General features: G+C 41.9%; 1 protein-coding gene across 1 annotated transcript in view; it reads left to right on the top strand.

The window, feature by feature from the left end:
* The window catches only part of SLC26A5 (solute carrier family 26 member 5), a 54,107-nt gene extending 34,660 nt beyond the window's left edge, over positions 1-19,447 (top strand). Inside the window, exons 8-20 of the mRNA XM_046020762.1 lie at positions 2,127-2,279; positions 3,537-3,619; positions 8,259-8,406; positions 9,637-9,750; positions 11,056-11,133; positions 11,824-11,919; positions 12,138-12,244; positions 13,333-13,402; positions 14,430-14,522; positions 15,672-15,779; positions 16,660-16,860; positions 17,414-17,468; positions 19,088-19,447. Coding sequence (XP_045876718.1) covers positions 2,127-2,279; positions 3,537-3,619; positions 8,259-8,406; positions 9,637-9,750; positions 11,056-11,133; positions 11,824-11,919; positions 12,138-12,244; positions 13,333-13,402; positions 14,430-14,522; positions 15,672-15,779; positions 16,660-16,860; positions 17,414-17,468; positions 19,088-19,272 — 1,491 coding nt within the window. The 3' untranslated portion in view covers positions 19,273-19,447. The remainder of the gene's footprint in view (positions 1-2,126; positions 2,280-3,536; positions 3,620-8,258; positions 8,407-9,636; positions 9,751-11,055; positions 11,134-11,823; positions 11,920-12,137; positions 12,245-13,332; positions 13,403-14,429; positions 14,523-15,671; positions 15,780-16,659; positions 16,861-17,413; positions 17,469-19,087) is intronic.
* Positions 19,448-24,528: the final 5,081 nt, after the last annotated feature.

Raw genomic sequence — 24,528 nt, 5'->3', positions numbered from 1 at the left:
TCTTCTCTCCTGTACCTCTGTCACCTTCAAGGCTCACTTTTCCAAGAATTGAAATAAAATGGAAAAGATCTCATTATTCTAAGACTTTTCTGAGAACCCTTTTCTGTGACTTTTCAATTCCCTGAGAGGAATTGAACCTTAAAGTCCTGTTTTAATAATAGGCGATATCTCACAAGGAGTTTTGTATCAGGCCTTTAGTTGGTGACCTCACCTTCACCCTAATTAGCTGAAGAGACTGCTTTTTCTTTAGACCAAATTATGTTCTCTTTGGGAACTAACATAATTTAAAGGCATCAGAGGAGAATACATCTGTCTCTAAAACTGCTTACTCAAGCAGGCTGAAAAAAAGTAAATCTATAAAAGATTTAACCAACACGATTACCCATTGAATCTAATAAAGTCTATGTCGACCCTTGCATCTGAATCAGAGAAAATATAAATTATTTGCAGGCACATAGGGAACAATGATAAGAATGATCGTGTTAAAACTGATCACAGATTCTAAAACTTCCTTATTTTCTCACACAGTGTGGTAGAATTAACAACCGATAACTAAATATACCTTTAAAACCCCCATACATGTGGAAAACAAAAAACCTACTTCTAAATATTCCACGGATAAAGAAGAAGTTATGAAATAATTAAAATCAAATGACAGTCAAATGCTTCATATCAAAAGTTCTGAGATGCTGCTAAAGCTAGTGTTGGGCAGAAGGACTGATGTCCTTTGCAGGTGTTTGTGTGCCATTCACCATGCTGGGCACAGTGAATGAGCAGATACGGCTCTTGCCCTCGTGGACCCCAGGTCCCCTGGGAAGGCCGATAGTAAACCGTTAATTGCGCAAATAAGTAATTAATTGCAAACCGTGTTATGTGCTATGGAGGAAAGGTACAGGCGGCTGTGAAAGGTGAATAGGGAGACCTTTCGATTAGGGAGCTGAGAAGGTCACTATAAGGAAGTGAAATTTACATTGAGTCCTTGATGGCTGAGAATGGGATCAAACTGTAGGAACATGCCCTAAATAACTAAATTCTTCATTTTCCATAGTAGTCGATGACCTGCTTCCTACACGGAGATTTCTCTCAGTGACTTGTCACAAAGGAAATAGAACAGATAAGCCCCTGAGTGTGTTCTAGGCATCGACAAGCAAGGTGTGTAGCCCACTGTCCCAGGGGCCACATGAGTACTGACCACATTTGGAGTGCTGAGGCTGCAACCCTAGGATAAAAGTAGGAGACTTTCTTTTTTTTTTTTTTTTTTAAGATTTTATTTGCTTTTGTGATAGGGAGAGAGCACACACCAGTGCGTGAGAATACGAGCAGGGGGGAGGGGCAGAGGGAGAAGAGACTCCCCGCTGAGCAGGGAGCCTGATGTGGGACTCACTCCCAGGACCCTGAGATCATGACCTGAGCTGAAGGCAGACACTTGACCGACTGAGCCACCCAGGCGCCCTGGAGACTTTCTTTTCTAACTCTCCTGGGCTTCACCCAGACTTCAGCATGCTCTTTCCTTTGAAGTGGAGCAGTTTGCTTTTTCATCTGCTAACCATGACTTCTTTCTCCCTCTTTTGCCCCCCAAAAACTTTTCTGTATATTTACCTTTGCATTATTTTGCTGATATCAACCCCTAATTGTTTCTCATGCTCAGGACTCAGCCTAAGGGGTACTTTTCTGAATATGATAAAACTACATTGAGCCATTACCGAATCTCAGAACATCGTAATATAAGATTGTTGGATAACAGTTACAGCTACAGGGGCACCTGGGTAGCTCCGTCAGTTAAGTGTCTGACTCTTTCTTGATTTCAGGTCAGGTCACAATCTCAGTGTCACGAGATCAAGCCCAGTGCAGAATCTGCTTGGGATTCTCTGTCTCCCTCTCCCCCTCCCCTACTCGCTCATTCGTGCCCTCTCTCTAAAAAAGAAAAAGAAAAAAGAATTAAAACTATAAAGTTGTATGACTGGGTAAAAATGCCTCCTAATCAGTGGGAGAGAGAGATTTCAGTCTGAGAACTTTTCACTAGAAATACAAGGTGATGGGATGGCCAGTGTGGATTAGCATGTTAGTGTGTCTCTCTGTCCAGGGGCTGTTGCTTGATGTAACCTCCAGTGTTCACTGTGTTACAGAGTACAGTTGCTGTGTTGCAGAATGTTAAAAACCTCAACGTGTGTTCTCTAGGCGTCGGGCTGATGGTTTTTGGTTTGCTGTTGGGTGGCAAGGAGTTTAATGAGAGATTTAAAGAGAAATTGCCGGCACCCATTCCTTTAGAGTTCTTCGCGGTAAGTCAAGTCAACTTTGGCCACAAATGCCTGGCTGTCTTGGTGAGGGATTTGTACAGGGGAGGAACAGGGAGTACTACCTGTTTTCTCCCCGTTCTGCCAAGAGAAGGTTAGAATGTGTCAAGGGAAACCTTCACAAATATGCTAAAAGGAAAGTGTGGACAGAGATGATTTTCAAAATCTAGGTGAAGGCCATCCATAAAAATTGTAATATGAATTATATCATTGATGAGATTATGGGAGATTTTTCTTCCTCAAAATTTTTATTGTCTAATTGTTTCGTAACGAGCACCCACAACATTAATAACCTTAAAAAATGAGGCGATTTCCATTTTAAAAGATCAAGAGACAAGTTCCCAGACTTTCTTGGTTGATTCCTGGCTCTTCAAAGCCAAAAGAAATACCTAACAGTATTAAGTAGTTAATGCATTAAGTTGTAATATTTACAACTTAATACATACAAACATCTCACAACTTAGGAACTACTATAAAAATAATGCACATGCCATGAACTACTGTATATTCTATTATGTTCCTAAATGACCACAATGGTTTATTAATAACGTTACCTTATCACTGGTTTCCTGCAGCTGTCACTACTGTACGGACTGGTTCGCTGCCCCAGCCAGCCCTCCTCCCCTGGATGACCCACTCAGAAAGTCAAAGTTCAATAGCAGTAGTTCTTCAAGATGAAGGAACTTGCTTCTCCTTCTGTTATTGTTCTGTTGCACGTCAGTAAGGGCTATACTTTACACACCAACTAAATCTGACCGTCCAGGAAGGCTCATGCACAGCGGCAATCTGTGACCCTGAGTGTAGCTGAGGCAGGAGACTGCTGTGGGGCTGGCCGAGGCCTTGAACCACAGCGGGTGGGGACACAGGGTCCGCGGAAGGATTGACACGCTATTGGTACATCCCCTCACAATACACTCTCCAGCATTCCTTGTTCCTGCCATCTTAGTCAGAAAGGCAAACACAACTTCTGGAAGGTTTTATGGCTCTTCCTGGTGCAGTCAGCCAGCCAAACACCTCAGCAGGGAACAGAACAAAATTAAGAGGGAAGAACGCCAGGCCACAAGGCAGCTGTAGAGTCCATTCTAATTTTGTGGGGGAAGGGCCATCAGGAGCAGTTAGAAATGCTAGAGGCTAACTAGAATTCTGTTCTTTAAAACTGTAAGTTGAAAGTGAGAATGGAAAATGGTGGTGGCAGTTGACTTTTCATCTACGAAGGCACATTCAGATTTGTGTCTGTTCTAGGTGGTGATGGGGACTGGCATTTCAGCTGGGTTTAACCTGAAAGAGTCGTACAACGTGGATGTCGTCGGGACACTTCCTCTGGGGTAGGAAAACCATTTTAAGTTAACAGTGTGACTTGAATAATCAATAGATTTACTATCGTTTCTAACTCCTGCCTTAGTATTCTTACAATCAAAATCTCTTTTTCTTTTTCCTACATATCAAATAGCTGAGGCTTTGGGTTTTGGGGGGTTTTAGTGTTGTTGTTATTGTTGTTTTAAGGTTTTATTTATTTATTTGACAGAGAGAGATCACAAGTAGGCAGGCAGAGAGAGAGGGGGATTTTCTTTTAATGGTGAAAAAACACATAACAGAAGATTTACCATTTTAATCATTTTGAAGTATACAGTCCAGTCTGTTAAGTATATTCACATTTTTGTGAAATGGATCCTGAGAACTTTGTCATCTTGCAGATCTGAAACTCTATGCCCATAAACAAGAATTCTCTATTCTCCTTCCCCACCCTCCCAGGCCCTGGCAACCACCATTCTTTTTCTCTGTATAAATTTAAGTACTCTTGGTACCTTATATAAGCGGTATTCTGTCTATCTTTTTGCGACTGGCTTATTTCATTCAGCATAATATCCTTAGACTTCATCTATGTTGTAGCAAGTGACAGAATGTGCTTCCTTTCCAAAGTTGAATGAAAGGTCACCAGTGTCTGCACACCACATTTTGTGTATCCATTCACCCAGCCATGGACCTCTGGGGTGCTCCCACCTCTTAGCTGCTGTGAATATTACCGCGTGAACATAGGTGTGCAAATATGTCCTCAGGACTCTGCCTGCAATTCTTTTAGATACATACCCAGAAGTGGAGTTGCTGGATCATAGGCTAGTTCAATTTTTAACTCTTTGAGGAACTTCCATACTTGTTTCCATAGTGATTACACCATCTTACAATCCCACCAACAGTGGTATGTAGTGTTTTCTTTTGTTTCCTGTTGCTTAGCACTTGCTGGTTTTTAAAATCTCTCTTTGGATGGCATAGGAATTCAGGGCCAAAATACCTAGATCTAGCCCGACGCTTATTATCTGTGTGATCTCAGGCAAGGCACTTACCCTCTTAAAGCCCCAGTCTCCTCCGCCATCAGGTTGGCCCAGCATTCACTCCTGTCTGGGGGCAGCTGTGAAGTTACAGCTGGAAGTGATCACCTGGAAGTGTTTAAGACTTGCCAGTTGGAAGTTCTATGGCTCATTATTTCAACAGATTTTCTAGTTTCCAGTCCTCTCTTCTTTGCTTCATTGATTTCCTTTTATCTAACTCTACCTTTAAAACCTTTTACTACTCTCTCTATGTTTGAGGAAGCTAGAATAACTATGAGCCTCTCTTCCCACCTCATTCTGTTCCTCTCTCACATGCTCTGGCTATCTCTGCATCTCTCTGTGTGTCTCTGTCTCTCTGTCTCTTGTACTGTCTCTTCTTCCTGCCATCCTCTTCTCTCTCTCCAGATGAGCAGAATTAGATATTTGCCCAGATGCTGGGCATGGATGAACCTGGCCTGCGGCATCAGGCCTTGCCTCTCAGATTCTCCTGGGAAACACAGGGCCAGGAGTTCCCCTTGAAGCCGAGGTCACCCCCCATCCCAGAGCAGGTGCTGAAGGAGGAAGCATGCACTCCACTTCAGAACAAGGGATTGCTGTCATGAACGTGTTACTTACGATTCCATGTAAAAGTATAACCCAGTAGTAACACTTGCTTTTGGATTTGGACTTATATTTATAAAATGCTTTTATACACGCCATCTCCATTCGTGTTCACAATAACACTATTGACATATATGCCATCTCCATTTTACACAATAAGGAGTTTCTTTTATGTAAGCATATGTTTACTGAATGCCTATTATGTGCCGGGAGTGCGGCAGTTAAAAACAAAGGCAACCATGCAAGCAAAAAAATGTCTGCCCTCAGAGGAGTTGGGGGGTGGGTGGGAAGGGGACAGGGGAGAATGAACAGTGAAAAGTGCTGTGAAGAAGAGGGAGGCCAGCAGGGGATAGGGCGGGGCTGGGCTGCTGTGTGAGGTAATCTATCAGAGAAGGCGACATTTGAGAGACTGAGAGACGGGGATGCGGCTTAGTGTCTCACCGGTGAGTCCCAGCCTGGACCCAGAATACGGTCTTCCGACGCTCAGTTGCTTGCTGTTTCCATTACCTCACACCTGGGTCTCTAACAATTAGTCATGTGCTAAACAAGCATTAGTCTCTGACTAGCTTCAATAGTTCTATTCAAGAATCACAAATAATTTGATTAAATGTGAATCCTTACATTTCTTTAAAAAGATGTCTCCTTTTAAAAATTCACATACAGTTCACCACAGTTTCTACCCAGTACCTTCCTTTCCCTATTGCATTGTACCCAAATATGTTAGTTTTCCTCCAAACGTGAGAGCTATCCTTTAAAAAACAAAAACAGAATGAAAAAATTGTACCTTTCTATAAGTTGTCTCCCCTTTCTGGAACTTTCCCAAAACCAAGCAGGAAACAAATAATGCTTACCTAACCACCTATCTACATATACTCATACCGTTTCCATTATCTCTGAGTCTCACAGCTGAAGGACAGGTAATTCCAAAATGATGTCTTAGAACAATATCCATTCATTTGCTCACAATCCGCAATCCGGGTAGAGAGCTGAATGGTCTCCTGCTGTCACTTGGGGTCTCTCAGGCCGCTACCGATGTCTGACAGTGCTGCTGATGGGCTTCACTCCCATGTCTGATACGTCGGGTAGAGGGCTGGCTGGCATCTTCTCCCCTGCATGGCGACCCTGACAGGAGAGCCGGACTCTTAGGTAGTGACTCAGGGAAACAAGACAGAAAAGCAGAAGGTGCCAGGTGGCTAAAAGCACTCACACAGACTCACTCACCCCACATTCAGTTGGCTAAAGCAAATCTCAAGACCAGCCCAGATTCACCAGAGGAGAATGAGATCTCCCCAAGACGCAGGAGGAGGAGCCCATACATGCATGGGAGGAACTGTTGGCGACCATATTTGAACGCAAACTACCACACTCATCTGTACACGCACACAAATAACACACCCAGGACCGTGTCCAGAAAGTGACAGTTGACTCTTAAAGATGCCAGTCATGGCAGTACATCCTCTTTCTTGGTCTACTTTCCTTAACTCTTTCCAGTATACATTCTTTTCTCCTGTTCTTCTGCGGTCCCAAATCTGCTGCTCGGGCCTCCCTCCCGGCTAATACTTCTGCAACAAAGTACAAGGGAAAGACAATAAGTTTTTTTTTGTTTGTTTGTTTGTTTTTTTAAAGATTTTATTTATTTATTTGACAGAGAGAGATCACAAGTAGACAGAGAGGCAGGCAGAGAGAGAGAGAGGGAAGCAGGCTCGCTGCTGAGCAGAGAGCCCGATGCGGGACTTGATCCCAGGACCCTGAGATCATGACCCGAGCCGAAGGCAGCGGCTCAACCCACTGAGCCACCCAGGCGCCCCGACAATAAGTTTTGTAGGCAGACTTCCTGGGCTGGATTCCTTGCTCCATCTCGAGCAAATAACTTAACATCTACAAGTATCTATTTTTTTCACCTATAAATTAAGATAACAATGGCACCTAGTGAAGAGGATTTCTGTGACGACAGATGGGATGACATATGGCAAGCATATAGCACGAGATGTAGGCTTAACTTAATATAGGTTCTTTTTTTTTCCCCCTTCTCCCCCTATCTTTCCCTCACTCCAGAACTTGAAACATCCCCTGTGTCACTGTGACATGACACAGTCGGAGAAACAGGCCCAGGGAGGCAGGTTCCTCATGGTTTCTGTTGTACTGGTGCCCATTTGTACCTGAGCCATTGGCTCTTGGACAGGTTGCTCCTCTGTAAACTGGGGAACATGGTGGCACCTTGCTCACAGGGCTGTCAGAGATAAATAAGCACAGAACCTGGCACAGGGGAAGCACCTAATAAATGGTGGTTCTTGTAAAAAAGAATAATATGGTGTGTAAATTGATTGACGTTCCTATGTAGCACAGTGCCTTGAATCGAATCAAGTGCCTTTGAAGACCCATAGTGCCCCTTTCCCTGTACCATTCTAGGGAATCCCTATTCTGTTTTTTTAGGACAAAGGTCCCAAACTATGAGAATGGACCACAAAAACTGGGTTCCCCGTTGGTCCCTCCAGATTTCCAGAACTACCAGGTGAGACCCAAAGAGTATCATCTTCTGTTGCCCATGTTAGAACTCACCTAAAGGGACCCTGGGAAGCAGAGTCTGTTCTTGAAATAACACAGGGGAGCAGTCTGGACAGCAGTTCTCCTCTAAGACGGCCCTTGCTGAACACCCTTCCTGCCCTCAGACTTTGGTTCAGATGTTTTTGTCATCCGAGCCCTTCACTGACCCTCTCTTCTTCCTGTCCTCTGTCTTACTTACACCTGCCATACAGGGTGTCAGGAGGTGTGAGGTTACTCCTTTTCTAAATAAAACAGCATCTGATGTCTGCTGATAATGCATTCAGGTAGGAAGCCAGTACTGCAGGGTTGGGACCTAAAAAAGAACCCCTGTGTATCAAAGAGGGTGTTCCTTTTTGCCAAACCAGAGCAAACAATTATCAAAGTGTTGATTACCTCATTTGCAGATGATGCTGTTGTGAAATGCCCCCTGCTAGCTGCATGTTCTCTTCCCAGTGGTCACAATGCTTGGGTTAAAGTCAGCTTGACCTTTCAGGCTACTGCCTCCTGCCAACCCGGACACCAGCCTCTTTCACCTCGTGTACGTGGATGCCATCGCCATAGCCATTGTTGGCTTTTCAGTGACCATCTCAATGGCCAAGACCTTGGCAAATAAACATGGCTACCAGGTTGATGGCAATCAGGTAAAAAACCATTCATTCCCTGCAGGTGTTTCATTATGGTATAATCACGTGCTGGGCTACAGAAGGCAAACGATTTGGATTTCTCTATCTTGTTAGAAGAACTTCTAGTTTGATGTTGGAGGTATTAGAAACATGTATTTCTTAAACACTACAGTTTTTTTTTTCATTATTTATGTGCATTAGATCATCAGAGCACTGAGATACAGTCCTACCTCATATCACGGATAGGGCTCCTGCCAGGAAGAGGTAACCTGTGATGGGAGACTTTCAGTTTGCCATACTCCAACAGATGTTATCCCTATTTTTTTTTTTAAAGCTCACAGCCTGAGAAGCAAATGTTTTTCTAGAACCATTTCTGGGAAGACTTTTCTTGGTTCATTAAACTTGGATATATGATTCATCACTCAAACTCCACATTATAGAGTGGAGTTTTTAAAATTTTTTTTTTCAATTTTTAGAAGGCTGGGAGGAGGGGCAAAGGGAGAGGAAGAAAGAGAATCTTAAGCAGGCTCCACACCCAGCACAGATCCCAATGCGGGGCTGGATCTCACGACCCTGAGATCATGACCTGAGCCAAAATCAAGAGTCGGCCGCATAACTTACTGAGCCCCCCAGGTAGCCTGCCACCTTCTTTTATAATCTATCTATAGAGAAGGTATTTAATCTGAATACCATGAGCCATAATTTTGGCATGACAGTGTCTCCTTTAACACACTGTACATTTCTAAGAGAAGATGAAATGCTCCACATTCCCACCAGACACAGTGATCCAACCAGGACAACCAGAGATAGCCCTGAGAGCAGGGCTCACCCACGGTCTCAGGAGGACACTGGCATGTGCTCCTTGAGAACAACAGTCCAGGCATGTAGAAGATGCCAACAGTTCTATACACCAATAACTCTCCTATAACAAAAATAGTTTGTCCCTTTTTGCTGCAGTTTTCTTTTTACAAAAACAACCTATTTTTTAATTGTGTAAGAGAGTGTGTTTGGGAAAGTGGAAGTAGGTAGTAAGAGCAGCTTTTGTCTCTGATGGAACAAAAGCTCCAAGTCTTTTTCTCCCACCTTACTCAAGAATCCCTATTTTAAACTCATGCTAAACAAACTCTTGTCTCTGGAAAGAGAATGAAGAGACAGCTACTACAGAGCATGTGTCTTGAATGAGCCATCATGCCTTTTTTTCCTGAAGAATGACTGACCTCTCATGTGCTTTGTTTCCACATGGAAAAGGAGCTCATTGCCCTGGGACTGTGCAATTCCATTGGCTCACTCTTCCAGACTTTCTCCATTTCATGCTCCTTGTCTCGAAGCCTTGTTCAGGAGGGAACTGGAGGGAAGACACAGGTGTGTATACAACTGGCCTCTGAGGACTGGTGGTCTGGAGTGCTAAATTTTAATCCCTTGATTCTATTCGGAACCCAAACAAAGCCGCTGTGTCTGAAGCTTGGTGTTCCAGTAAGCTGTGTAGTGAGTCAGAGAAAGGTATGAATGGTTGAAGTGAGTCACAGGCACTGAATCTGTAGGAAAGAGGTATGTTCTCCAGTTAAACTGAAAATTACACAACACTGCCTGCTACCAGTAAATCTCAGAGTTCAGAAAGGGATGTTGCCGTGAGAGCCTGAGGCTGGATATGGATGATCAGGATGCCAGCACCGTCCAGTAGAACCTTCTGCAGTCTTGGAAATGTTCCCTATTTTGGATCAGCTGATAATACAGCCACTAGACACATGTGGCCCTTGAGCATTGGAAATGTGGGAAATGCAACCAAGGCCTGAATTTTTAGTTATATTTAATTATAATTTTGAAAATGTAATAGCTAGATGTAGTGAAAAGAAGGTCCATATGTACCCCAGTGTTCATAGTAGCAATGTCCACAATTGCCAAACTGTGGAAAGAGCTGAGATGCTCTTCAGCAGACAAATGGATAAAGAGGATGTGGTCCATATACACAATGGAGTATTACGCCTCCATCAGAAACTTTTGTATCAGCATGGACGGGACTGGAGGAGATTATGCTGAGTGAAGTAAGTCAATCAGAGAGAGTCAATTATCATATGGTTTCACTTGTGGAGCATAAGGAACAACAGGGAGGACATTAGGAGAAGGAAAGGAAAAGTAGATTGGGGTACATTGGAGGGGGAGATGAACCATGAGAGACTGTGGACTCTGAGAAACTGAAGGTTTGGCAGGGGAGAAGGGGGGGGTTGGGGTGAGTCTGGTGGTGGGTATTAAGTAGGGCATGTAGAGTGGAGCACTGGGTGTGGTACATAAACAATGAATGCTGAAACACCGAAAAAATAAAATAAAATTTTTTTAAAATGTAATTTTTTCAGTGTTCCAGCATTCCCGTGACTACTGGCTACCACATTGGACAGCAGAGTCTCCTTTGACTCTTCTGGTCCTTGTGGGTCTTGGGTCATTATGGCCTTTCTCTCACCCCAGGCAAGGGCATTTCTGTCAGAGTTTTTAATCATTTCAGCCCCTATTTAAAAGCTGTAAGAGAAAACAAAACTTGAGAAAGGGATGTGGGAAGGAATTAGAGGTTTATATAGTGGCTTTGATGAGTTGCCTGAATCCGTATTTTCTTGATCTTCCCGCAGTGATTATCAAAAGACTAAAAGCCCCTTCCATGTGTCTTCTCTCATTCAGCTTGCAGGTTGTTTGGCCTCGCTAATGATTCTGCTGGTCATATTAGCCACCGGATTCCTCTTTGAATCATTACCCCAGGTGCATAGTTGGGACTTGGTGTGAAGTGTTTCCACGTGTAGAGATTCTGCTATTTTGTTTGTTTATATTTTTGTGGCCGTCTCATGGGTTTTTACTGTAACCCTAGCACAGTGGTATGAGAAAGGGCCAAGGCTGGGACCAGGATCCCACTCCACAATCTACAGCCCTGCCCCACAGTCTGGTACTTTGGGAAAGCCGTCTCGACATCCCTGGGTGTGAGCTTCCTTATCTGCAAAGTAGGGGTTTGGACTGACTCATCTCCAAGGTCCATTCTGTCTTTGATCTTCCATGACCTTGTACTTCCATTAAAAATCTGAGATGACCTTTACTCTGAAGACATTCGTTTGCCAATCTGTTTAATCTAGCAGAGATGAGGGACGATATAAAGCAGAGAAAATCATAGTGTAGGAAGACCACAGGTGAGATAATTCCTCAAGTACGAAGCTTAGTTCTGAACCTTTTAACCACCATGCAGGTTTGCTAGTAGGCTATAAGCCTGGTTTTCCAAGGCCCATTTTAGCTAACCAAATCCGGGAGATCCAGGTGTTCATGGCTCCAAAGTACCATCACTGCTGCGTGCAAGTCCTGTGCAGGGCGTGGGGTGGGCAGTGAGAGGACAGTGAGGAACCAGCAAAAGGGGCTGGCTCTGCTGTCACGAGAGGAGATGCATGTGTGATGTGTCTGTTTCAGGCTGTGCTGTCGGCCATTGTGATCGTCAACCTGAAAGGAATGTTTATGCAATTCGCAGATCTCCCGTTTTTCTGGAGAACGAGCAAAATAGAACTGGTAAGTAACAAAGATGATTGTTAGGTTAATATGTCATTGAAACACATGGATGAGTGCTGGTAAAAATGTGAGAAAGAGAAGTTAGTATAGTCATTTGTTATATGTGGTATGTAGTCTGGCAAGGTTAGGTGTGTGTGTATGTGTGTGTGTGAGAGAGAGAGAGACTCTTAGTAAATTTTTAACATGATTCTACATAAAGCTTTCTGTCTTTCATGTAGACCATCTGGCTTACCACTTTTGTTTCCTCCTTGTTCCTGGGATTGGACTATGGTTTGATTACAGCTGTGATCATCGCTCTGCTGACTGTGATTTACAGAACACAGAGGTGAGTGTACAAATTGGGGTGGATGCCATTCTCCTGCCTAGAATTGCAGTGTCGATTTTAAATATATTCTATTTGTTGACAGATGCCATTAGACCGGGAGCATCTTGGCTGTGAAGGGGTTATTCCCAGAGTCCAATCCCTGACATATAGGGTGTATTCTGTGAAATCTTTTTGAAGGAATTCACCCAGAAAACCAGCTCACATTCATACCATATATTCTAATGCACAAAGCCCTGGTGCATACCTGCTAAGAAGCACCAGGGCATTATAGCAAGTCCATGGAATGTGAGATCAAAGACCTTGAGCCATATTCTGGCTTTTCCCATCCCTCTGACATTGAACAACTCACTCCACTGGGTCTCAGTTTCTCATCCATGCAGCAGCAGAAATAAGCCTCGTGTGTAGGATATAATAAGGGAATATAAGGTGCTCAAGCACTAGTATATGTCATTATTACAGAATCCAGTTTGAGCCACATTGTCCTATAAAAAGAGGAGGGCTCTCAAAAATTAATGTTTAAAATCTATTCAAACCAAAATAAGAAAACGTCCTTCTAAGCTAGTGAGATTTTTTTGTTTTTTTTCCCATACCTTCAGTTGATTACCACCCCTAGGAGCCAGAGCCTCTTATTAGAAACCAAAAGAAAGATCTCCTCCCCTGCTTTAGAATGAGAATAGGAAGACAATTCTATTGAGTGGATGAGAATTGGAGTTATACATTCCCTGGCATGGCTTGAACTCTGCACCATTCACTTTTGCTCCCATCTTTAAATGCCCAGGTCTTTTGTTCTAACCAGATTGTGTGTGGGGTATGTGTGTGTGTGTGTGTGTGTGTGTGGGTGTGTGTGTGTGTGTGTGTGTGTGTATGAAGAGTGTGTGGATGTGTGTGCCATGTGTGTCTGGGGCAGGCTGTGGAGGCAGGCCAGGAAAGGCCCTGGGAATGTGATCCATGTGAAGCTCTCTGCAAAGAATATTCCTGAGCTCACTAGCAAGTCCATACATGACATGTAAACTTTGCAACTTCCTGTTTAAATCACATATGGGGCCTGGAGACAATGGTGTTTTAATACGCTGTCCCTCTGTCTTTAGTCCCAGCTACAAAGTCCTTGGACAGCTTCCCGACACCGATGTGTATATCGATATCGATGCATATGAAGAGGTAGGACTTTTTTCTCAATTTAAATGGTAGTAAGCCAAATAAATGCAATCTTTAAAAAAAATTAAAAAAAATATTTGTAAACATGTCATGGGATTGGCTGAAAAATATTTTTACGAAGGACAAAAAGTGGGGCTGAAAAGAAGGGAGGGGTGTTGCATTTAGAATGAAAAGCTTGAACTCGAATTTACTGTCTGGATTCAGTTATATAGTTTATATTCTACCTTAATTACTCAACTTCCTAATAGTTACTTTTCTTCTTTCTTTAATGAGGATAAATAGATATTCTTGGAATTAAAATATATATTTACCAAATACTGAACCTAAGAGGGTGGTTTGTATGTGCACAATTTTGCACCTTCAAAATTGTGCAGTTCCTTGATTTGGACTCTCCTTAGGAGGCATCTAGAAGACTTGTACAAAACCTTTTAAAATTAGCTTTGTCTTTGGTTTGCTGTATGTTTGGGAAGAAATTCGCAGACTCACAGTAAGCTACTGGGAAATGAGACCGGTATCTGGAGTGTTCATTCTTCCTCCCTCTAAAGAATTCTGTGGTGGGTTTGACATTTCCCAGATGCATTCTAGAGTTCTTTCAGGCTCCTGGGTAAAGCATTCACTCTGTTGAACTTGGGTCTGTTTCAGCTCCTGCCTGCATTCCAGGGACGAACCAACATAGCCTCTTTCCCCTGCATCTGCCTGCTCCCCATAGTCGGAGCAGCAGCCTGCCCTCCCTACACTTTTGTCTTCTTTTCACTGTAACAGTTTTCGGTTCCTTCTTTGTGTTTTATGGTGAATATGAAACAAAGACTCTTAAAAGAAATGTGAAGATGTGCATATGAAAGGCTTTCTTCTCAGACCTCCTTCCTCCAGGGCACGAGTAGGTAGGCTAGAGGGACGGGATTTTATCTAAACACCAAGAGGGCCTTTAGGGACCTCTGCATTGATTTTTCAGGTTAGAGAAGGGAGGTGGGTGCAGCTTTGACTCTGAAATATTTCCTTGTGTTAAATTCACTAACATTTTATTTCTCAGGTGAAAGAAATTCCTGGAATAAAAATATTCCAAATAAATGCCCCAATTTATTATGCAAATAGCGACTTGTATAGCAGTGCCTTGAAAAGAAAGGTGAGTCCCAACAAATTGATTAATTTTGAGGGGACCTGTGGATTGATAAGAATGTGAGGGACCCTTAAATTTCTTGATACACCTTTTATACTATTTCATTCTCTTTCTCTCTCTCTCTCTCTGTTGCGGTAAAATACGCATAAAATTGACCATTTTCAGTAAATTCAACATTCAGCAGATGGAATTAAGTACACCCACAGTGTTGTACAACCAACACCACTAACACCACTAGTCATTCTCTTTTATCATGGGCACCTACTACCTTTAAAAAAAAAAAATTTAAGGGGCGCCTGGGTGGCTCAGTGGATTAAGCAACTGCCTTTGGCTCAGGTCATGATCTCGGGGTCCTGGGATTGAGCCCCACGTCAGGCTCTCTGCTCCGTGGGGAGCCTGCTTCCTCCTCTCTCTCTGCCTGCCTCTCTGCCTACTTGTGATCTCTCTCTCTGTCAAATAAATAAAATAAAAATCTTTAAAAATAAAAAAAAATTTAAGAAAAAGAGTGAAAAAATCATTTTAGGTGTCTCACTTTTCGGATCATGTGGTTTCCTTTTGTCGTGATTAAAACTGAACCCCACACCACCCAGCATATAAGAAAACCTCCCAGTCAACCCACAGAGTCTCTTAAATATAAGAATCTGATAGTACAGGATGCCTGGGGGGCTCAGTCATTAAGCCTCTGCCTTTGGCTCAGGTCATGATCCCAGAATCCTGGGACTGAGCCCCGCATCTGGCTCCCTGCTCAGCAGGGGAGCCTGCTTCTCCCTCACCCATTCCCCCGCTTGTGTTTCCTTTCTGTCTGTCTGTCTGTCTGCCTGTCTCTCTCTCTCTCTCTCTGTCAAATACATAAATAAAATCTTTAAAAAAAAAAGTGAGAGTACATTTGGAAAATACTCCTTTAAAAATTCTCTTTGATACTTCAGGGTTTTCCCTGCTGCATCCTGCTAAATGCACATTAGGATAAGGAGAGTTACTCATGTTTCTTTAATGAAGGAGTCGCTCAGCTCAGGGTGCCTGAGGGAAAGAGAGAGCAAGAAGTGGGGTGATAACTTGGCTCCACAAACAGTCACAGGGGAGATTTGAAATGTATTGCATTGGGGTGGGTTCCTGGGTGCCAAGAAGTGATTTTGCATGGATTGCTCTTCTGTAAAGACGGGAGTGAACCCAGCACTCATAATGGGAGCGAGAAGAAAGGCCATGAAGAAGTACGCTAAGGAAGTTGGAAATGCAAATGCGGCCAACGCAACCGTTGTCAAAGTGGTGAGTGGTCTCGTGGCTGTAGCTTTCCCTCTTCCCTTGATCTGCACTGCCCCCCACCTTCTTTCGCGATTGAAGTCTTAATGCAACAAGAAGTCCCTTAAAAAAGGGGAAAGCTTAGAAACAATCGAATTATCCTTTATGTATTAAAGATACATGGTAAGGTCAGTTATGAGAATGCTTCTGAGAAAGGCAGGGATATGAGCCCCAGAAAACATTGTTTAAAAAAAAATACAGATCACACAATAGTACCTTAATAAATTGTATCAGGTGCGTCAGAGATTCAGTCAGCTGATAGTAAAAACAAAACAAAACAAAAAACCCTCAAAGGCTGGATTTTGCTGTTCAAGCATGTGGTAACTTGTGGCCATGCTGAAGTTAAGGGAACTGTTTTAGAAATTAGCAGAAATTAGGGGTGCCTGGGTGGCTCAGTGGATTAAGCCACTGCCTTCAGCTCAGGTCATGATCTCAGGGTCCTGGGATCGAGCCCCGCATCGGGCTCTCTGCTCCGCAGGTGAGCCTGCTTCCTCCTCTCTCTCTGCCTGCCTCTCTGCCTACTTGTGATCTTTCTCTCTGTCAAATAAATAAATAAAATCTTTAAAAAAAAAGAAATGAGCAGGAATTGGATATGATGACTAAGGAGAGTGGATTTCATTGGACAAAACCAAGAGGAGGAAGAAAAAAGAAACTGAGCCAAAACTGAATATTATGTACACATCCTTTTTCTATCCCATTACAAGGTGGGTATATGGAAGATATTTTAGAAGAGGTCTGGTGGAGTCAGTGGCTTGAGAGGGTGGGCACTAACTTTCCCATATAAATCTTTCTCAGAACCAACACGTGAGTTGTTCATAGACTTCTGGTTTGGTTTACCCGTTGACAGGACACAGAAGTAGACAGAGAAGATGCCACAAAGCCTGAAGAAGAGAATGATGAAGTAAAATATCCCCCGATAGTCATCAAGAGCACATTCCCTGAGGAACTGCAAAGATTTATGCCCCCTGGGGAGAACATCCACACCGTCATTCTGGATTTCACGCAGGTCAACTTTATTGACTCTGTTGGCGTGAAAACCCTGGCTGGGGTAAGCATCCCCTTAGATGAGGTGTTTCGTAGCTCTGTGCTGTCAGTAAAATCAGAGAGTTGAACTAGGGTCCCCTTTCAACTCTTAAAATTCTTCTTTGAGGTTGTTGTTGTTCTCAGCTTTTGACTGGAAAATTTCAAAACCGTACCAGAGTAAAGAGCGTGGTGTAACGAGGCCCACTGCCACAGCTCATCACCTCAACCTCCCACCCGCCCCCACCCACCGGCCCCTTCCCCGACCCAAAGCACATTCCTGCCATCGTTCTTTGTGAATATGTCAGGGGATAGCTCTACGAGAAGATTCTTTTACCAATCAGTACCCCAACCCCTTTATTACACCTACATAAAATCCAACAAGAATTCTTTGATAGCCCTCATGATCACTGTCCATATGAAAATTAAGAGAAATACAAAATTAGTTTTAAACGTTTAGCTCAAAGATGTGTAATTACCGAAGCGAAATAGCTCAGGTGAAGGCACTAGAGACTTGTGTCACTAAGTACAGACTGGTCCAGAGCCAAGAGAAACTAAACTTTATTTCAACATTATTACAGATTGTAAAAGAATATGGAGATGTCGGTATTTATGTGTATTTAGCAGGATGCAGCGGTAAGTACGCTTCTAGAATGGGGAGAAGTTTTAACATTTTGGGTTTGTTTCTCTCTCTCTTTTTTTAATAACTTTTTAAAAGTTTGGGATTATTTTCCCTGAATTTTAGTTTCTGGCAGAAATGAAAATTATTCAGGGGAAGGAAGGGGGAAAAAAGGAAATTATTCTTCTGAAAATCACTCTGAAGCTAGCTTTGAAATTAGTCACTCACACACCCCTCTCCTGGGTTGTGGTGACAGGCCTCCTGACCCGGACTTGGAGGGAAGGAGCTTATCAACCACTGTTCTGGGCTGGTACATTTTTTAGTAATTCTTTAACGGCAGCCCTAAACATAGTTCTGTAAACTCACTTAGGTTTTTCCATGACAATGCCTGCTGTTTTTGCTTCATAATAAATTTTGTTTGAAACTGTACCTGCAAATGAAATCTACACAAAGGCGTCACTTTTCCCCTGCCAGGATGGCAAAAAGGAGGAATGTCCAACAGTATGCGCCGTAGGCACTCCATGGGAGAACAGGGATTCCTAGACATTGCTGGCAGGAGTGCAAAATGGAACAGCCTCTGCAGAGGGCAGAGCGGCGTTACCTTTCCCAATTACAAAAGCGCTTTACCCTTTAACTGAGCAAATCCAGCAGTGAGCTGTACATGCTCAAAATGACACGCATACGTGGTTGACCATCTAAAAGCAGTTCTAGAAACTGATTACTGTCTATTAAAAAAAGACTGGTAAAAAGTGTCAAAGAAAAGGGGCTGCTTAAATAAACAAGGGTATATCCACGCAATAGAATACCATGTAGTGGTTAAAAAATAATAATTTTTTAAAATCCAGAATTTTATATATATAAAATGCTAAGGAGATACTTTTGAGTAAGAAAAAAAGGAAAAATAAAAATATGTATTTGTATTTACTTATATTTGCATAAAGAACTACTGAAAGAATATGCAAGAAAATAGTTTCCTGGATAAAGAAAATGTGATATGTGTGTGGGTGTGATATATATACTGATGTATACTACACACACACACACACACACTCATACACTGGAATATTACTCAGCTATCAAAAAGAATGAAATCTTGCCATCTGCAATGATATGTATGGAACGAGAGGGTATTATGCTAAGTGAAATAAGTCAGAAAAAGACAAATACCATATGATTTCACTTATATGTGGTATTAAAGAAATAAAACAGGAAGGGAAGGAAAAATAAAATAAGATAAAAACAGAGAGGAAGGCAAACCATAATGGAGGGGGATGGGTTAACTGGCTGATGGGCATTCAGGAGGGTACTTGTTGGGATGAGCACTGGGTGTTATATGCAAGTGATGAATCACTACATTCTACTCTTGAAACCAATTTTACCATATATGTTAACAACTACAATTTAAAGAAAAGGTTGAATTAAAAATTTGAAATTAAAAAAAAAAAACAAAATAGTTTCCTGCTACTATTGGGGTGTGATATCATGGGGACAGGATTGGAGTGACACTTTTTACTCTATCATTATAATATTTAAACTATAGAAGAGTGCTTATTTTTTTTTTTTGAGTGCTTATTTTTTTTTAATGGTCAAGGCAGATACCCAGAGTGTGGACTGATTTTCCTTTCTTCTTTTATAGCCCAAGTTGTAAACGACCTCACTCAGAATCGATTTTTTGAGAACCCGGCCTTGAAGGAGCTTCTTTTCCACAGCATTCACGATGCGGTGCTCGGCAGCCAGCTTCGGGAAGCCCTCGCTGAGCAGGAGGCCTCGGTTCTCCCTCCCCAGGAGGACTCGGAGCCCAACGCCACTGCCGAAGCATAGACGAAGAACTCGGCTGGGATGGGGTAGGCGCCTCTTGTGAAATGACTCATTGTTACACAGTTTAAGTACTAGACACTAGATTTTTCTTCCTAAGGGTAAATATCAGTAGTCAAGGCTTGATTTGGAGGGTGAATGACGCATGGAAAGATGTATCTTACTTGTGGGGTTTTTTTAATTGAATATTTCAAAGATAAACTGTCCTCTTGCCTGCATTTCTTGTGCAGTGATTTTTTTTTTAATTTAAATTCTATTAGCCAACATAGAGTACATCACTAGTTTTTGATGTAGTGTTCAGTGATTGGTTAGTTGCGTGTAACATCCTGTGCCCATCACAACACGTGCCCTCAATACCCATCACCCAGTTACCCCATCCTCCCACCCACCTCACCTTCTACAACCTCCAGTTTGTTTCCCAGAGTCCAAAGTTTCTCATGGTTTATCTCCCTCTCTGATTTCTTCCCATTCAGTTTTCCGTCCCTCCCCCTGTGGTCCTCTGCACTATTCCTTATGTTCCACATATGAGTAAAACTGTATGATAATTGTCTTTCTCTGATACTCTTATTTCACTCAGCACAATCCCCTCCAGTTCCAGCCACTCCGATGTAAATGGTGGGTATTCATCCTTTCTGATGGCTGAGTGATGGTCCATTGTATGAATGAACCACATCTTCTTTATCCATTCATCTACTGAAGGACATCCTGGCTCCTTCTAGTTTGACTATTGTGGACATTGCTGCTATGAACATTGGGGTGCAGGTGCCCCTTCCTTTCACTACATCTGTATCTTTGGGGTAAATACCCAGTAGTACAATTGCTGGGTTGTGAGGTAGCTCTATTTTTAACTTTTTGAGGAAACTCCAGACCATTTTCCAGAGTGGCTGTACCAGCTTGCATTCCCACCAAGAGTGTAAAAGTGTTCCCCTTTCTGTACAACCTCTCCAGCATTTGTTGTTTCCTGACTTGTTAATTTTAGCCATTCTGACTGGTGTGAAGTGGTATCTCGTTGTAGTTTTGATTCGTATTTCCCCAATGACAAGTGATATGGAGTATTTTTTCATGTATCTGTTGGCCATTTTTATGTCTTCTTTGAAGAAGTGTCTATTCATGTCTTCTGTCCATTTCTTGACTGGATTATTTGTTCTTTGGGTGTTGAATTTGGTAAGTTCTTTACAGATCTTGGATACCAGCCCTTTATCTGTAGTGTCATTTGCAAATATCTTCTCCCATTCCATAGGTTGCCTTTTAGTTTGCTGTGTAGCTTTTTATCTTGATGAAGTCCCAATAGTTCATTTTTTTTTTGTACAGTGACATTTCTGTTACTCTTCAGTATTACCTTTATAAACTGAGGGCTTAAGAAGTTATTTCTTTTAAGCACTTTGCCTACAAATCAGATATGCTGTCCCCAGGTGGGTAGTGACTCCTTGCTCTTATACTTCACTTACAGGACTTTTGTAATCAGATTTATCTAACAGAAGGAGCAAACACGCAATTTTCTAGAAGTCCTTTTAGAACAACCTTTTATTATTAAACAGTCAAAAATTAGAAAAAATTGAAGAAACACATTATATTGCACCGCTCAGAGATTATCACTAACACTTTAATGGACTTCTTCCACATCTTTTTCTGTGTATATATATTTTCATCTTTTAACCAAAGGAAGATCATATTCAATAGTGCTCTATAATCCATTGTTTTCAATCAGTAATCCTTGCTTTCTCATTCCAGAATACTTTCACCTCAGACCATATATTCATATATCCAGTCATCCTCAAATTTGTAGTTAACCAACTGTAGTTGGTCTGTCCAAACGAGTACCTATTGTGTGACCAACACTACAATTGGTCATGTCCCTTCAAGTCCCTTGGTTCCATCTTAATCCAGCATAGTCTCTTTTATGACATTGGGTTGTTTAAAGAGACTGGGGCAGTTGTCCTGTAGAATCCCATCTTGTTTTTTCAATTTGTGATTTCTCTTGTCCATTTATTTCCTGAACTACCTGTAATCTAAAAGTTGTATCTAAAAGTTTCATGGATTGAAATAAAACATTTTTTTGCTGGAATATGTAACAGACACATACTTTAAATCTCTTCACATTAGAAAACACAAACTACCTAGTTGAGCTACCATTAACAACGCTAAGGTAGATCACCGGATTAACAGGACAGCCTAATCCCCCACTTACATTTTATCGTCCATGACTAGTGAGTTGCCTATATGATGCTCCTTTGGCACTGAATGAATGCCCAGTTCCCCATTAGCCCTTTAGGGGTTTTAACATCTAATAATAATCCTTGCCCGAATCAATAATTTTATTAAGGTTTGATTTTTTCCCATTTCTCTCATTTCTTCAGCATTTATTAGTTCCTGTTTCTTTATAAACTACAACTATTCTCTCTTCCACTTGAGCTGTTTGGTCATCCTTAAATGCATCTTTTACTGGGACAGCAGGTTAAACATTTTCTTTTTTCCATTTAACTATCAACTTCAAAGTAAGGAGCTGGTTTAACAGATGATGACAAATTAGGTTCTTTATATCTCTTTTTGTGTGTGTAATTATAGGCTCATGGATTTTTTTTTAAGATTGTATTTATTTGACAGAGACAGAGAGGGAATACAAGCAGGGCGAGTGGGAGAGGGAGAAGCAGGCTTCCTGCTGAGCAAGGTGCCTGATGGGGGGCTCCATCCCAAGACCCTGGGATCATGACCCGAGCTAAAGGCAGACACTTAACCAACTAAGCCACCCAGGCGCCCCAGGCTCATAAATTTTTATAGTTTTAATGTTTTTCAGTTCATTATAATTATTCTTTTTGGGATTCAAATTGTCACAACTGTGACCAGAAGTTTTGTTGTTGGTAATAGTAAAGTAACCTTAAAGGCCATTTATTTAAGAAGGTAACTCCTAGGTATAATTTAATATCTTCCTTGGAAGTCCATACAATTTATCAGTTAATTCTTCTAAGCCTGTGAGTGAGTAAAATGCCTATTTCAAGCACTCTTAAAGTTGTCAAACGGAGTGGGGGAGAACTTTAAGACAATTTGTCATCAAAAGGTCTTACTCTTGTAGTTCCAACTACTGCTTTATTCCAAATCAAAGCACAAATATGCCTAAAGCCTCCTCTGCTGAGATTTCCTGCTAATAATCAGGGTTGTTGTTGTTGTTTTTTTTTTTAAGGTTTTATTTATTTGAGAGAGAGAGTGAGAGCATCAGCAGGGGTGGGGGGAGAGCAGAGGGATAGAGAGAAGTAGGCTCCTGCCTTCAGCAGGAAGCCCTATGCGGAGCTCAGTCCCAGGACTCCACGATCATGACCTGAGCCGAAGGCAGACGGGCAACTGACTGAGCCACCCAGGCGCCCCAATAATCGTTTTTTTAAACGTTTTCATAATGACTTCTTGTTTTAGTTTCCCTGAAGAAAACACTGCCAGGAGAAAAGTGGTCAGATCCCAGGAAAGAACTATGTTAGCGTGGTTCTGCTCCAACCAAAACCTATGGTTTAACTGTTGGGTTTCTCAGTAAATTAAATTTACTAATTTAATTCAAAGTAGACCCCTCCTTTCTAATCAGTTCTTAATGTAGATCTAGAATGAAATCAGATTCGCATCCAGTTAACTTCTTTTGCAGTCCCCACAAGATCAGATACATCTGCATTCAAACACAGACTGCCTTCTGAAAGAGCCCTTAGCCGTAGGACCTCAGCTTTAGTGGAGGCTTTTGTAAAAGGACCTGCACCATTTCAGCCACTAACGCAGAACTTAAGGATTTTAAACAATGTTATAAAATACTTCATTGCATATACCTGAACAACCGTCTTCAACAAATGCTTTACACGCACGTGGTAGATATTAACGGCCTTGTTGTTTGTGGATTGAAAACAGTGTACAAAAATAGTATTTACCTGTATCTAATCAATTTGTACTTAACTTTTTGTTCTTTAATTTTCAACCTATTTTGAGAATTTTACCATGTACATAAAAAGCATTCATGTCTTACTGAAGGGAAATCTGTTTTTGTTTCAGTATGCCTCTGAGAATGTAAGAGTGCATTTCAAAGATGTTTTATTTCTATGTGAATACATTGGCATGTTTTACTGACAATTATTTAATATACTAGAAAATTTCCTGAGCTCTTTTAAGTATGCCTCTAGGTTCTTCTTTCTGGACCTTAATAGCTACTAGCATATGCTATGTTTCTCAGCCCTGGTTCATATTCAATCTTAATGCCCTGTCAAAATGGGCATAATCCACAATGATAAATACCAGACTTGGCTAGTCTTATTTTACAACAATATGGGAAAGCCCTGCCTTCAGGAAGAGTCCCACATAGAGAAGCCCTTTGTCTTTCTCAGATCCTGCACAATTTAACAGTGGTTGATTTCTGCCTCACGGGTAGATGGAATATGTTTGAAAATAATTGCGAACCAGGGCCCAGGAAACGAATTCATGTCACAGACATTGACTCTATGTAAAGTGTCTGGCAGCTTACAGTGGGATCCCAATCTCCAGTCTCATCTGCAGTGGGACTCAAAGAAACAAGAAAGGGTAGGAATTCTGAACAAGCCCTGGGAGTAGCTCATTATAGTTTTCAGGTAACATCTAAAATACCCATTCCATGTGGTGTGATCCTGTATTGTTCAACAGAGAAAGGAGGTGCCTGCTTCCAAAGGTACGTTTTGAAAAAATGAGTCTGCCCTCACATGTGCATGAAGGAGAGGGTAACAAACACAGAGAACCTGCCCTGGAGTGCGTAGGTGTTTTTCTGTTTTGGGGGGTGGGTGGGGTAGGCTTGCATATGCCCTCCTGAGAGGCTGAGGGAGAGGGAAGATAGGGTATGGGGTTGGGAAGGCTTTATCTGTAATATCTGCCCCTTTAAGGATAGTAAATCAATTTAAAATCAAATAACATCTCTGGTGTGAGCCTATGTGCTTTTGAGTGCAAAAATGCTGTTGGTCCGTTTTAGTGTATCTTTCAGGAACGTCTTGAGGATTCAATATGCTTAGATTCTTGATAACACAGTTTGAGTGTTGGTAAGAGTTGGTTAGAGAACTGATAAAAATACTGCCTTAAGTCTCCATATAGCCAACCAAAATGCATGCGATGGCTTTGAAACCCCTCAAATCCCAACATTTCCAAATGCTTAGCCCTATAGCAGGTAACTGCCGGCTTACTGACTTGGATTTAATAAAGTCTGAGCATCTCAAAAATCTATCTTGCCTTTGAGAAAAAGCATACCAGGCTTTTCACTTCACTTTATGTGACGGA

The sequence above is a fragment of the Meles meles genome, chromosome 10, assembly GCF_922984935.1.
Source record: "Meles meles chromosome 10, mMelMel3.1 paternal haplotype, whole genome shotgun sequence".
Classification (NCBI taxonomy): Eukaryota; Metazoa; Chordata; class Mammalia; order Carnivora; family Mustelidae; genus Meles; species Meles meles.
This window is presented reverse-complemented; position numbering and strand designations above follow the sequence as displayed.